The 15856-nt window shown below is 36.9% G+C and overlaps 1 protein-coding gene across 6 annotated transcripts in view; it reads left to right on the top strand.

Moving 5' to 3' along the window:
* Positions 1–15856, top strand: part of EPS8 (EGFR pathway substrate 8, signaling adaptor) — a 177930-nt gene that overhangs the window by 102266 nt on the left and 59808 nt on the right. For all 6 annotated transcript variants that reach the window (XM_045873804.3, XM_045873803.3, XM_045873807.3 and 3 more), the window contains 2 exons: positions 11136–11215; positions 13538–13614. In XM_045873804.3, coding sequence (XP_045729760.1) covers positions 11157–11215; positions 13538–13614 — 136 coding nt within the window. In that variant the 5' untranslated portion in view covers positions 11136–11156. The remainder of the gene's footprint in view (positions 1–11135; positions 11216–13537; positions 13615–15856) is intronic.

The following is a 15856-nucleotide window of genomic DNA, read 5'->3' on the forward strand; positions in this document are numbered from 1 at the left end:
AAAATGATAGCGGAATAGATTGCATTGAAAGGAGACTTTACTTCTGGTGGAGAGTGAAGTGATGAAATTAATGGAAATGAAGGAAAACTAAGGGTTGAAGGTAAGACGATTATTCTAAAGACGAGAGTGTACAAACAAAGAAATATCTTAATATTTACTGTGAATAGCAATTACACAAATAGGGTTAGTAAACACTGAATTTTGCTCTAACAAAATTTGATATAAAAATACATTTGCCCTCTGTGATAGGCAGTTTTGTTTTATCTCCCTCATTACTTTCTACCTCTTAAATTATTCTTCAGTGACTCTGAACTGCTGGTTGTTTCCTAAATGTACCACGCTGTCTCCTGTCTTCGCTCTTCTCTTTTCCTGGCTTACTCAGCTCATGCATCACAGACTGGAGGAAGGCTTTTTATGAACTGAATGCCCTCCCCTCCCACCCCAAGCATAAGGTGCCCACTTTGCATTCTGTCTTTCTACTTGCCACATTGAACTATAAATGATCCTGTTGATGTCTCCCTCCCCTACTGTGCCATACATTTCTAAAGATCTTTATGTTGCCTTCTTTGATTCAACCCTTCTTTGAGGGAGATTTTGTTTTCTAGACCCACTCCTAATCTAACTTCCCTTAAACTTGATACTATGCTGTCCTAACATTGCCTGCAATGTTTTCCTAAATATACTTTTTCTTTCTCCCCCCCCCCAAAATTTCCATAGAAGATGGGGAAGTTTTCAAGGAAGATTTTGTTAGGATTTGTTTTCTTAGTAGGAGTACTGACTGGCAATCAGTTATTTTTATATTCAGCCAAATGTAGATAATTACTGGAATTGATTTTTGTTTTGTTTTGACTGTTCTTTGTCGAATCACTTTCTAACAGCATATTGGGACTACCTCTGTTTTTAAAGATAAGTGAAAAGGAGTGTATTTTTATCTTTGTCAACAAAATGTTAAGCACTGTGGAATAATAGGAATAAGGATTAGTTAAGAATGATTGGAGAATTTTACCTTATAGCCCAGTCATGAACTTTCTGTTGGCTTATGAAGTTATAGATGTTAAACTTGATACACCTGCCCCCATATAACCATTATGCTGACATTTGGATCTCTAAAACCGTATCTTGAGAAAAATAGAACAGACAAATTGAAATAATGAATAATTCTTGATATGATACCTCTGTGTCCTCTTATCAACCAATATTTGAGTAGTAGTCAGACAGAAAGAAATGAACTTGAGATGAAAAGCAACGTCTTTTTATAAAATATCTGGGAAGCAGTTTGAGGGTGATGGATGCTATAATACAGTAGAAAACTTTAACCTTCATTTAAACAGAATTGCATTGCTTAAAGTCCTGTATAGTTTAAAAATTAAGTATTTCTTATTTATCATAACCTTGGGGGGATGTATTTATAATTTAGAAATGTAGGATGAATTGAGTATAGTAGTTGCTTGAAGGTGACATTTGCTACTTTGTAGGTTGTAACCATTTACTCTAAAAATATGTTGTACAGTTTGTAAAACCATTGATCCTCTTAAGGAGCTGTACTAAAAATGCAGAGTGAAGCACCAGCAGTGTTTTGTTTACTGCTTCGTGTCCTTTGCTCTAGGTAATACAGAGAAAGGTAATCATGTGGCAACAGGGTAGTTAAATATTAAAATGTTATATCTCATCCGTGGGTTAAAACTCTTCTCACTGTACCTGTAAGGTTTTATGATTTACTATTTTTAGAAGCCATTTAATACGTCATAATGAAATTTGAATTCAAGAGTTTCGATTTCATTAAAGATGATTTTAGAACATATTTTTCTGTCTTCCAAGTTGGGTTATGTCTGGCCCAGATAGCTCTTTATCTATTTGCCTTTGTAAAATACATTGAACTGTACTTATTTAGCTTGTGGCACTACTATGGAAAAAGAATATCTCACAATAAAAATACTCATATGAGATCCTAGGTTCCTCACTAGCTTTTGTTTTGCACTAGTCAGTGACACAAAGTTTCATTTTGGAACCTTTCCAAAAGGTTCATAGAATGTCAGTGAATACTAACCCATAAGGCTAATTTTCAAAAAATAGAAATTTGAAAAAAAATTACTGGGGAGTAGGGAAGAGGTGAGGTAGATGGGATGGTTTTCTTTACTTCTTGTTCCAAAATGTTGTTCACTGATATGTGTTCAGTTGAGAACTGAACTGGCAGAAAAAAGCTGTGCTTTTATTCTTATTTTGGAAGAAAATGCCCACAGGGAATATTCTTCTACCTCCTCTGAGAATCTGCACTCAACAACTTTTTGCTTCTGGGAAGATTTGAACTTCTTAGATAATGTTTATTTTTAAAAATTCCAATCATCTTTTTTGGTGGTGTTAGCCAAGGTTTTGTGTTAAGGGCTATGATCTCTCTCATGCCTCAATTTCTCTCTTTCTCTCTCTCACTCATCACTATACAATACCCAGCACAGAATGGAAGCCTAACTCAGATCTCGTCTGAACCACCTGAGATAGGAGTTTTATAGGGGATGAATAATCAGGAGTTTCTATTTAATGAATCAGATCCCCTCTTGTATGTTTTTCCATCTTTTCTGTTAATTAAAAAATAGAATAAATAAGTAAATAGTGGAAAATACACAAATCTCCCATACAGAAGAATTCCAAATTATTCATGCAGCTATTCCCTCCTCTAGAAGGTGGAGCATAACTCTCTACCCCATAAGTATGGGCTGCATATAGTGAGTTCTTCCAAACAGGCCTGTAGAGTGGTGGTGAGGGAGGTCACTTTATAATAGAGAAACATGACGAATGCTGCTTTAGTCAGTGAGCAAGGTTAAGCATAAACATTTTTGTCATAGCTAATAACATGGAGTTTTGATATGATGTGGTGAGAGTGGCACAAATCTTTGTGGTCTTCCTCCCTAAAACCTGTAACTCCAGCTTAATCACGAGAAAAACATCAGACAAATCCCAATTGAGAAACATCCTACAGAATATCTAAATACAGTACTCCTCAGAAGGCAATCAAAGTCATTATTGCAAGTTATATTGTGTCCCCCAAAAAGATATGCTGAAGTCCTACCACACTGTTCCTAAGAATGTGACCTCATTTTGATAGGGTCTTTGCCAATGAATCACAATGTGGTCATACTGGATTGGGGTGGACCCCAATCCACTGACTGGTGTCCTTATGAGAAGAAGGAAATTTGTATATAGATAGACACCCAGGGAGGCCATATGAAGACAGAGCAGAGATTTGAGTGATGCATCTATAAGCCAAGGAAAGCTAGAGATTACCAGCAACCATCGGAAGTTAGAAGAGACAAAGAAGGATTCCTCCCCTACAGCCTTCAGAGAGAGCTTAGCTCTGCTGACATCTTCATTTTGGACTTAAGGCCTCCACAACTGTGAGAGAATAAGTTTCTGTTGTTTTAAGCCACCCAGTTTGTGATACTTTTGTTATGGAAGCCCTAGAAAACTAAAATAGTCATCAAAAACAAGGGGAGTGTGAGAAATGGTCACAGGGGAGAGGAGCCTAATGAGACATGAAGACTAAATGCAATGTGGTATTGTGGATAGGATCTTGGAACAGAAAAAAACATTAGGTAAAAAAAGTGAAGGAAGTCAGAACAAGTATTGATTTTAGATAATAATAAAATCCTGATATTGATACTGGTTCATTAATTGTCACAAATACATCATGTTAATGCGAGATGTTAACAGTAAGGAGATAGGGTGCAGGTTTTGCAAGAACTTTGTGTTCTATTTTCACAACTTTTCTGTAAATATAAAGTGATTCAAAAATAGAAAAGTTGTTTACAAAAAAAATTTAAAAACCCCAAATTTAGCTGCAGTTTTAACGAGCCCTCCCTGGCATGTGACGGAGTAAGTGGCAGTCTGTTTAAGGGTGTGGCAGTGGTGAGCAGGCTCCGAGACCTGTGTTTGCTGATTAATTATGTCACACGGTGGTTATATCAGAAACGTCCACTGATAAAGTATATACTCCTTTATTTATTTATTTATTTATTTATTTATTTTTTTATTCTTATGTTAATCCCCATACATTACATCATTAGTTCTAGATGAAGTGTTCCATGATTCATTGTTTGTGCATAACACCCAGTGCTCCATGCAGAATGTGCCCTCCTCAATACCCACCACCAGGCTAACCCATCCTCCCACCCCCCTCCCCTCTAGAACCCTCAGTTTGTTTTTCAGAGTCCATCGTCTCTCATGGTTCGTCCACCCCTCCGATTTCCCCCGCTTCATTCTTCCCCTCCCGCTACCTCCTTCTTTTTTTTTTTTTTAACATATATTGCATTATTTGTTTCAGAGGTACAGATCTGAGATTCAACAGTCTTGCACAATTCACAGCGCTCACCAGAGCACATACCCTCCCCCGTGTCTATCACCCAGTCACCCCATCCCTCCCACCCCACCCCCCACTCCAACAACACTCAGTTTGTTTCCTGCGATTAAGAATTCCTCATATCAGTGAGATCATATGATACATGTCTTTCTCTGTTTGACTTATTCCACTCAACATAATACCCTCCAGTTCCATCCATGTCGTTGCAAATGGCAAGATCTCATTCCTTTTGATGGCTGCATAATATTCCATTGTATATATATACCACATCTTCTTTATCCATTCATCTGTTGATGGACATCTTGGCTCTTTCCACAGTTTGGCTATTGTGGACATTGCTGCTATAAACATCGGGGTGCACGTACCCCTTCGGATCCCTACTTTTGAAGTATATACTCCTTTAAACGTGTTTATTGCCGCAGTCATTATACAAGGCTAACCGTAAGTCCATTGTGAATTGTGGAAATAATACAATCAGGGAGAGAAACATTTTGATAAAAGGTTTTTTTCAAGCATGTGTAAGGCAAGGTATATGTAAAAAGAGGAAAACTCACACATAAATATATATGTGGAGATTTCAGTTAAAATTCTGCATGTTACTTATGAAATTTAACGTACACTTTGCTGAGAAACAGTTCAAGATCCAATCCTACCACTATTTCTCTCAAAACCCAACCCCAGTGTGTGCCTCAGTGGGATAGGGGGCCTGGTAATAAAGAAGGGTTAAGACAGTTTCTTCTCTCTCTGAATTTTGTTCCCTTTCCTACCATATTTTTATTTTTTTATTTTTTAATTTTAATTTAATTTTATTTTTTTAAAGATTTTATTTATTTATTTGACAGAGAGACACAGCGAGAGAGGGAACACAAGCAAGGGGAGTGGGAGAGGGAGAAGCAGGCTTCCCGCAGAGCAGGGAGCCCGACGTGGGGCTTGATCCCAGGACCCTGGGATCATGACCTGAGCCGAAGGCAGACGCTTAACGACTGAGCCACCCAGGCGCCCCCATATTTTTATTTTTGTTGGAGGATTCCAGCTAAATTGGAGACTTATTCCTCTCTTCCCGTAATATGTATTTAATTATAATGGAAGAAATGTAAATGGTCCAGGTAAATTTATGGGTATCACATGCTATTTACATGTGAATGAAGCACTCAGAAGACCCACTTTTATACACTTGACCCATGAACAACATGGGGTTTAGGGGCACCAACCCCATCACATTTGAAAATTATCACAGAACTTTTGACTTCCTCCAAACTTACCTATTGATAGCTAATTGTTGACTGGAAGCCTTACCAATAACATAAACCTCGATAAACACATATTTTGTATATGTATTATATACTCTAGTCAGTACAATAAAGTAAGCTAGAAAAAAGAAAATGTTATTAAGAAAATCATTAGGAAGAGAAAATCCATTTACAGTACTGTACTGGAGTTACTGAAATAAATCTGCATCTAAGTGAACCCATGCATTTCGAATTCTGGCTTCTTGTGTTACCACTTAGGCAGATGTCTTAACTTATTTGAGACTGTCATTTACCTACAAAACGGAGCTAATAACTACCTCAAAAACTTCTTCTTTTTTTTTTTTTTTAAGATTTTATTTATTTATTTGACAGAGAGACACAGCGAGAGAGGGAACACAAGCAGGGGGAGTGGGAGAGGGAGAAGCAGGCTTCCCACGGAGCAGGGAGCCCGATGCGGGGCTCGATCCCAGGACGCCGGGATCATGACCTGAGCCGAAGGCAGACGCTTAACGACTGAGCCCCCCAGGAGCCCCCACACAAACTCTTTATTACTGAATATTAGACCAAGTGACAGAGGAGTAGAGACCACTATACTGACAGTACTGGTAACATGTATTGAAAAGTCGTTACTCCAGAAGACAGCACAGGAGACGGAACATGTGATGCTTCAGAAGGTTTAAAATAAATTCTTTGTGTTTTTATGTTTTAAGCACAACCCCTGGTAAATGATGTCACAAAGTACTGCTAAAAATTAAATTTCAATGATTTTTTAGTTAAAAACCCTAAGTAATGATGACAATACCCATCCCCCTCCTCTGCCATTGGTTATAATTTAGACCAAGAGATACGAATTTAGTTAAATTGAAATCAAAGTCGAGATACTTCAAGATACTCTGTCAAACCTAAACAAGCCAACCAAAACTTAAACAAAAAAAGTCTGGCATTTTCTGAGAGAACAAGTTATTTCAAGGACAGCTCAGTATACAGGGAGAGCTACTCTTGTTTAGTAGCCAAAATGGGTGGGTGGTATTCTAACATTGAGTAATGACTACCTAATCATTCATCAATTCGAAAGTGTTATGAAGTGCCAGCAAGAGTAAAGAAAAGGAAAAGGAATCTAAATATTTATTTATTTATATTTGGGATCTCAACACTGTCTAATACAAATGTAGCTTTCTGGTTTTGCCTTATTACGGATAGCCTCATTTATTTCTTTTTTTTAAAAAATTTTTTATTGTTATGTTAATCACCATATAGTACATCATTAGTTTTAGATGTAGTGTTCCATGATTCATTGTTTGTGCACAACACCCAGTGCTCCATGCAGTACGTGCCCTCCTTAACACCCATCACCAGGCTAACCCATCCTCCCACCCCCCTCCCCTCTAGAACCCTCAGTTTGTTTTTCAGAGTCCATCGTCTCTCATGGTTCGTCTCCCCCTCCGATTTCCCCCCCTTCATCCTTCCCCTCCCGCTACCTTCTTCTTCTTTTTTTTTTTTCTTAACATATATTGCATTATTTATTTCAGAGGTACAGATCTGAGATTCAATAGCCTTGCACAATTCACAGTGCTTACCAGAGCACATACCCTCCCCAGTGTCTATCACCCAGTCACCCCATCCCTCCCACCCCACCCCCCACTCCAGCAACCCTCAGTTTGTTTCCTGGGATTAAGGATTCCTCATATCAGTGAGGTCATATGATACATGTCTTTCTCTTTTTGACTTACTTCGCTCGGCGTAATACCCTCCAGTTCCATTGATGTCGTTGCAAATGGCAAGATCTCATTCCTTTTGATTAGCCTCATTTATTTCTGCTTATAGTGATTTTTCATAGACTCTGTTTACATTGAGAATTTCAGTGTTTACCATTTTTGGTGTGCTTAACTTAGATCTTAAATTTGCCATTTTACTTTTTTTGCTTGGCTGAAGAATGTTATCTTCTGTAGAAAATAAAATTATAATAACTATAAGTTATGAAAAGTGTTTTTATAAGGAAAGTGAAGCTGTAATCTCAAATCTGTGGAAGCAGTTAGGACAGTTTTAGTGTACACCTTTAGCAGGATTAAGTAGCTTATTTGGTAGAGTTAACTAATTTGTGACTCTGTAAAATGATAAAGAAAATGTTTGTTTCCTTAGTTTTAAGTTGTTTTGCTTAACAGTTAATAAAAATGAAAACGCCTATTTTTTTTAGGAAGACTTGAAGGTTCCTCTAAACTATATATATGGTCTACATAGCTATAATTTGGATATGTCTTTTAAAAGCCTGAAGGAAAACCAAACATTTGTAATTGTCTCCTTTGCAAGGTGTGCACTCTAATTGCTATATTTAAATATTTGAAAACTCCATATTGCTACATGAGCATCTGTGACAAGTGACACTGTGATTGCCAGATAGGAAAAATTTCTATATTTAAAATTCAATTTAGCAAATTGACATTTTCTATTCCCTTTTGTAATATTCTCTTACTCTGACAGATCACCGTTTTAAAAACAAAACACAAGCCATGCATTTATTTGACTGTCAGGAAGAATTAAACATGAAAATGATGAGATGCTGTGGCTATCACTCTTTATTAAAACCAGCTGCTGTGGTTTTAAAATGCAAACCAGATCAAAATCAGTACAAACCCTGGGGGTTTAATTTATATACTGAACGAACCAGCTTGTTTTGAAAGAGTACTTAAAAAAAAAAAAAAAAGAAAAAAAAAAACTTTAAAAGAAACTTACACATCCATCATTTGATTTTTCACTAGCTCTGTGAGTTAGAAAGACCCAAGAATTATCTCTAGTTTATTGATGAGAAAATTGAAACAGAGGCTTAATTGACTTGTGTAGCTAGTTAGTGCCAGAAATAGAATTATAGGCTTCTGTGAATGACTGTGTCTAGCCATGGGCTCTAGATCCAGAATGTTATTCCAGGCCCAACTTCTAGAATGTAACAATGATGTGCTCTGTTTGGGTCCTATAGGCATATGAGAACCAACTGTGGGATATTTAGGAATTTTGTAAAAGTATTGATAGCTTGAGATGAGCCATAGTGGAAATATTTATACCATGGAAGTCACTACAAATCAGGATTTAATTTTTCCCCAGAGAACTGGTTTATCTGTATACTGATCATATTCAAGTATGATCAGATCACAAAAACAATGCAAACAGAATATAACAATGTAATATAAGTGTAATGTAATTTTGTAAATGTAGTAATTTTGTAAATTAATGTTATGTAATTGTGTAAATCAAGGGGAGAGGTCAACATTTCTTTGTTCCTTAGTTTAGAAATTTGCTTCTAAGCTGTGAATAAATATGAACAGGACTATTGGGAAAGCTTGAATTAAACTTGAGTGTTTTGAGGACCTTTCTAAATCCTTAACTCTTCTTTAAGAAATAGGTCAAGTCTCACCCCTTCCAAAAATTATGGCAGTCAGCCTGGCTTTTCCCTTTGAATCTCTAGTAGATTAAAAGTAGAGCCACATACATTGGGACTTATTTACTCTGTGTTCCATATGAATTAATTTTGTATCATTAAGAATGCAATAAAGTCTTTCAAAAGCGGGACACGGACTTCCTTCTTTTTTTCTTTCTTTGAATAAATATTTAATTACCACCTATTCTATGCCTGGTACTGTTCTTTTTTTTTTTTTTAAAGATTTATTTATTTATTTGAGAGAGCGAGAATGAGAGAGAGTACATGAGAGGGGGGACGGTCAGAGGGAGAAGCAGGCTCCTCGCCGAGCAGGGAGCCCGATGCGGGACTCGACCCCGGGACTCCAGGATCATGACCTGAGCCGAAGGCAGTTGCTTAACCAACTGAGCCACCCAGGTGCCCGCCTGGTACTGTTCTTACTGCTTGAGAAACAGCATTAAACAAGTCTCTGCCTTTATGGAACTTCTAGTCTACTGAAGAGTCAAGAATTAGTTTAAACAAATGAAAAATTATAACTGTGATAAGTACTTTGAAAAATTGCTTATAGTTTGAGAAAGTACTTTGAAAAATGGTTTATAGTCTGAGAATGTCTGATAGTGGACTTTTACCTATTCAGGGAGGTCAGTCAAAGCTTCCCTGAGGACACTGTGATTGAACTGGGATCTGAAGAATGAAAAAAGAATTAACTTGAAGTTACTGGTCTTGAATGTAATTTCTTTCTGTAGGCCTTCTACGGCCTCCTAATCTGAATGAAGTGCCCTTTCAAAATGGACCCCATATCATCCTTTGTAAGAGAAAAAAATTTTTAACGAAGTGAATGTTTTTCCCACTAGACTATTGACCCAAAGCTGGGACTGTTTTGTTCACCTTGGAAGTATCAGTCATATTACCTGACACATAATAGTCACTCAGTAGTTATTAATTCTACTGCTCCCTCTGTCTTTGTCTTATAATAAAGCTGGGATGTGCCCTACCTACCTCTCCATTATTGAAAGACATAGTAATATAATGTATACAAAAGTCGGAAAAGTAAGGTAATATCCAGAATTGTTTAGTGTCACAGAACCCAAGAAGGCCCAAGTATCCAGGAGTAAATAAAAACAAATCAGGTGTAGGGTGCCTGGGTGGCTCAGTCAGTTAAGTGTCTGCCTTCGGCTCAGGTTATGATCTCAAGGTCCTGGGATCAAGTCCCGTGTCCAGGTCCCAGCTCAGCAGGGAGCCTGCTTCTCACTCTCCCTCTGCCTGCCACTCGCTTTCTCATTCCCTCTCTCTCTCTGTCAAATAAAATCTTAAAAAAAAAAAAAAAGAAATCAGGTGTAAGCAGTACTGTCTTGGAGAACAAAGAAAGAAAAAGCCATTGGATTTAGCAAGAAGTTTTACTTATTCATCTTGTTTGAAGGAATTTGTTCAATTTGTGAAACATATTAAAAATGTTTTCTGAAGTTAAATATCTGGTGTTAACTTTAAACTTTAAACTTTAAAATTGCTTTCTCACGAAAAGTAAAAGGAATATGTAAATGGATACCTTCTTGGAAAAAAGGTGTATCCAAGTGTGTGTGTATAGGATTTTGTCAAACATGCTTTGAAGGAAGGGAGAAAGAAGAAAAGTAGATGCAAGAAAAAGACTGGAGGGAAATGACAGGATTGTTAAATGATAGGGCTCTGGGTGCTATTTTTCCCCTTTGTGCTTTTCTGCATTTTGCACTTTCCTGTTCTCAGGTTTTTAAATTTAATGAACCTATATTACTTGCATAATGAAACAGTAAACAAAGTAACATTTCATAAAACCAAGAATTGATTATGAGTTAGAGCAGAACATACAGTTATGCCTTCTATATGTAGAAGACTCAAAACTATATCTTAGATTTTTCTTTTACTTGCCTAAATTTGCTTACCGTTCTAGTACATTAATGTTAAAGGCCAGTTGAATCTTTGTTTATATGTCCATCTGCACTTCTGGCGCCAGAGCACTTTAAGGGTGGAGATCGTTCTCTTTGTATCTCTGTCATCCCGGCAGTGACATGTATTTGTTGAATGAAGAACTTGAAACTGAAATGTCTTGACCTTTTTATTACCTTTAATCTATGTACCTTTCTTTTTTCAGAACCCAGGAGTGAAAACCACAATGAATGGTCATATTTCTAATCATCCCAGTGGTTTTGGAATGTATCCAGCTCAAATGAAGTAAGTTGGAAGGTTTATATTTAATTTGTTGGGGTTCTTTTTTTTTTAAGATTTATTTATTTATTTTAAAGAGACAGAGAGACAGAGTGCATGAGTGGGGGGTGGGGCAGAGGGCGAGGGAGAGAACCTTAAGCAGATTCTGCTCTGAGTGCAGAGCTCCATGTGACGCTCCATCCCATGACCCCGAGATCATGACCTAAGTTGAAATCAAGAGTTGGAAGCCCAACCGACTGAGCCACCCCGGCGCCCCTGTTGGGGTTCTTTTTAGATTTGATTTGATGGCTTTGTTTTATATTTTTACTGAAAAGATTAATTCCAATTCTTTATGTAGTTTATTCTTCATTAATATATAATTTCTTTCTAATTCTAATTTAAAAGTTTACTGTGTCTGGAAAGAAAAAGATGGTTAGGTAATATCCTCCTCTGTGACAGTGATCTAATAGAAGACAGTTTGTTCTGGTATTTTATGTATTATTTCTTTACTTCAGAGATTTCAGTTTCTCTGGAGCATTCTATTATATTTTTATTTATAAAATACTGGCATCTGAGGAGAGTTATATGTCTTCTAGTCCAGTCTGTCAAGCTACTTATCGGTATGTAAAACAAATAAAAAGATCAGGCAAGCAAACAAAACAATCCCTGTGGCTCCAGGTATAACTTGAAGTCACGTCCCTGACATAAGTTGCTGTTTCCTTATACAGTGTGGTTAATATTGTAGTTATTTTATATTGGCCATTGTGGTACAGAGTTCGCTCATCATTTTTTAGAATTCATAGGTTATTCACATTGTAAAGAGTTATACTTCATCTTTTTTCTTTACAAAGATCAATGCAAATCTCTTTAGTATTTGTCAGTAAGAGACACCTGGGGAGTATTGTCTGGTGCTGTCTTTATCTTGTCCATCAGTTATTCAAGCCAGAAAATTTGGCCACACCCTCAATCTTCCTCCCTTTTCTTACAATAAATATCCATGGGCGCCTGGGTGGCTCAGTTGGTTAAGCGACTGCCTTCGGCTCAGGTCATGATCCTGGAGTCCCTGGATCGAGTCCCGCATCGGGCTCCCTGCTCGGCGGGGAGTCTGCTTCTCCCTCTGACCCTCCTCCCTCTCATGCTCTCTGTCTCTCATTCTCTCTGTCTCAAATAAATAAATAAAATCTTTAAAAAAAAAACCAAAAAAACAATAAATATCCACTTAATCATGAATTTATAATATTTTCTTCTATAAAGGAACTCTTGTTTCTGTCTCTTCCTTCTTTCTATTCTAGCTCTACTTAGGGCCTTTTTCCTACCATAATTTTTGCAGCACCCTCTACCTGGTTACCTTGCCATTTGGATTATTTTCTTTAAAAATGTTTTTGATCATGTCATGTTCTTGTATAAAAATATTTGTTGCATCCAGAGAATAAAAATGTAAAATTCTTAAGCCCTCTATTTGCCTTCCCTATGTCTGAAGCCATTCCTCTAATCTAGGCATGCCCCATTAGATGCATTGTCCCCTTGGACACCATGCTAGTCATTGAGCCAGTTCCACATGCCTTTTCCTCATTTAATTTTCCACCTATCCATAGAGTTTCTTTCCAATTTATATTCTGCAAAAATGCCAACTTGGTGGTGAAGTCTTTCTGCACATCCTGATAAAAATTGAATCCTTCTTTGATCTTACTTGTAATATCTATTAGTTTTATCCAGATATCACATTCTGTTGTAATGGTTTTACTTACTTATTTTATTAACAGACCATGTCCCCTGCCGTAATCCTTATTCTAATAGATTTTTGGGGTTAATAAATGTTTACTGAATAAATTTTTAAAATTCAAGTGATACGTTTACTCCACCTCCCGTATTAGTAACAGGAGGCTGGAAGTAGGGTAAAGGTGGTCAAATTTAATGATAAAGTGTTATTTTACATTTTAAGTTTTTGTGAAAATAATGTCTATTCCATTATAGGTTAAATCATTGAGTACTTTTTATGCCTGGATCATTGCTCACAATTCAATTTAGTATGGCAAACTTAAACTCTTCTAAGATAGTTTCAGCCTTATTGACTTCTTAGGAAGGTTCTGACTTGGAGTTTGAGAGGAGGCTGTGATTTGCACCTACCTCGTCCACACTGGGGTAGTGTGGTTTATATTCTGTTTCTTGACCAGAGCAGGATCTGGCTCATTTTGACAAACCTAGTTAGCATTAACTCAATGTGTTTTTTTAAAAACACATGGTGATTGTGGTACATTGGAATTTTTATTTGTAGTTTTGAATTTTTATTGCTTACTTTGGACTTCAACCCAGCACAATGACCTTTTTTCTTCTTTTTCTTTATTACAGTGGCTATGGATCATCACCCACCTTTTCCCAAATGGACAGAGAACACAGTTCAAAAACAAGTGCAAAGGCCCTCTATGGTATGTGTGTTTATTTGACGAGGTATAATTCTACTTCTAACCACATTTTACAGATTACGTATTCAGATTCGTAATTTGAACCCATGCCTTGTTTATATTATTTGGAGTGACATAGTGAGAGATAAGGATTGTTTAAAAAAGAGTTTTTATAAAAGCTACTAAGATATGACTTCTGCTTACTATCATGTAATTTAGAACCACAGATGTATTGCAGTGCTTTCTAAGGAGTCTTTAATATGACATCAATGCCTTAGGTGGATTTTCCTAGCTAATTATTTGTGATATAATTGTTGATCTTCATAAATGATCCATTTTATTGTGGGCTGACAGTTGACAGAATTTCTTCCTTATAGGTCTTGAACTTTTGGGTAGTGTTATAGTATCATTTCTTTCTGTATTGTGAAACCAGTAGGCTTTCTCCTTGATTCTTCTTTAATTTCCCTTGTCCTCTCTAGATTGTCTCATGTGTAAATAATATATTCTTAAACTTTAGTATAAAATAGAAATCATTACTAAAAAGAAGTTCAGGACTCCTGAAATACACCACATATGTTTGGAAATGCATTTTTTCCACAGGATCTGCATGGGCTTTTATTTATTTATTTATTTTATTTATTTATTTTTTTTAAGATTTTATTTATTTATTTGACAGAGAGAGACACAGTGAGAGAGGGAACACAAGCAGGGGGAGAGGGAGAGGGAGAAGCAGGCTCCCCACGGAGCAGGGAGCCCAATGTGGGGGTCAATCCTGGGACCCTGGGATCATGACCTGAGCCAAAGCAGACGCTTAACGACTGAGCCACCCAGGTGCCCCTGCATGGGCTTTTATTATTGCACAATAATAAATAATAATAATAGTATTATGGTTAAAAGACTCAGAATAGTACTGTGGTTAAGAGCAAAGACTCTGGAACCAGACTTCCTGGGTTCAAATTCACTTCTATCATTTATTAGCTGAATGATCTTGGACAAGATTTTTTACCTAATTTTGCTTATCTATATAATGGGGATATCTCATAGAGTTGATCTGACAATTAAATGAGCTAGTACATGTAAAATGCTTCTAGCAGAACCTGACAAGCAGAAAGTAGTGTATATATTTGCTATTATTGTTGGAAGTATCCTTATTATTATCTGCCATAGGAACTAACACCCTTTTATAAATTTGGAATTCTCCCCCCCCCCCTTTTTTTTTTTTACATTATCTGGATCTACAGTGTCTTGGGTGTAGTAAGAATGAACAATTCTAAGGTTTTGTGACTCTTTTTCTGCCTGTGTATTGAGTGACTAGGCCTTAGGACTCAAATCAGACATTTATAAAATGGATTTTATACCATACACGGATATATTTTCTTATGGTATTGTCAGGCTGATTAGTGTTGGTTTCAGTTTTCTCCAGGACTGTATTATGACATCCTTACCATGTCCTAGTAGTTGTGAATTATAGATCCAGAGAATATATTCAACAGGTGCTTATTTATGATTAATATGTGAACAGAACAGAGCTAGTAATATTTGGTTCTTGACTTTAAGGGACTTGCAGTCTAGAGGATGACTTGAAGAAACTGAAAAAGAAGAGGTTTTTTTTTGGTTTTGTTTTATTTTTTTAAAAAACAAAATAATTAATTCCTTCAGTCTTTTCATTTCTAGGCAGATATTTATTAAGTACTTCTGGGTGCCAGGCCAAGGTCTTCATAGTCTCTGTTTCCATGACAATTTAGTCATTCCAAAGATGAATAAGACATGGTCATTGCTTATGCACTGTTTTGGTGAGGTAGACTCCATTGTTACAATAAAGAGCTAAATAAGCTTGGATGGCAGTGTCTGAGGTGCAGTGGAGTGGTCAGTTCTTCCATGTGGGTGGGGGTAGGAGTCAGAAGGGATTTCACAGAGGAGCTGAGCATTGAACTGAACTCTGAAATGTAAGTAGTGCGCTCCAGGCATTTGGGAGGCTGATGGGTGCTGTAAACAGCAGTATGAACCCTTTATAAACTAGACTGTGAGCTCTGTGAAGTTGGTGCATCTCTGCCTTGCTTACTTCATGATTCCCCAAGCATAGCACAGTGGCTAATGTAAAATTTACGCTCAGTAAATACTTGTAGAATGGATATAATGAATGAATGAACTGCAAACGGTTTGGTCTTAACTGAAGGGTGCAAGGTGGTGCATTGAGAAATAAGATTATCTAAACATGGACCACAGTGGGAAGAATCATACTAAGGAATTTGGACATTGTTTGCAG

Source organism: Mirounga angustirostris, unplaced genomic scaffold, assembly GCF_029215605.1.
Source record: "Mirounga angustirostris isolate CCGP_5_RB_7025 unplaced genomic scaffold, mMirAng1.0.hap1 SCAF_5, whole genome shotgun sequence".
Taxonomy (NCBI): Eukaryota; Metazoa; Chordata; class Mammalia; order Carnivora; family Phocidae; genus Mirounga; species Mirounga angustirostris.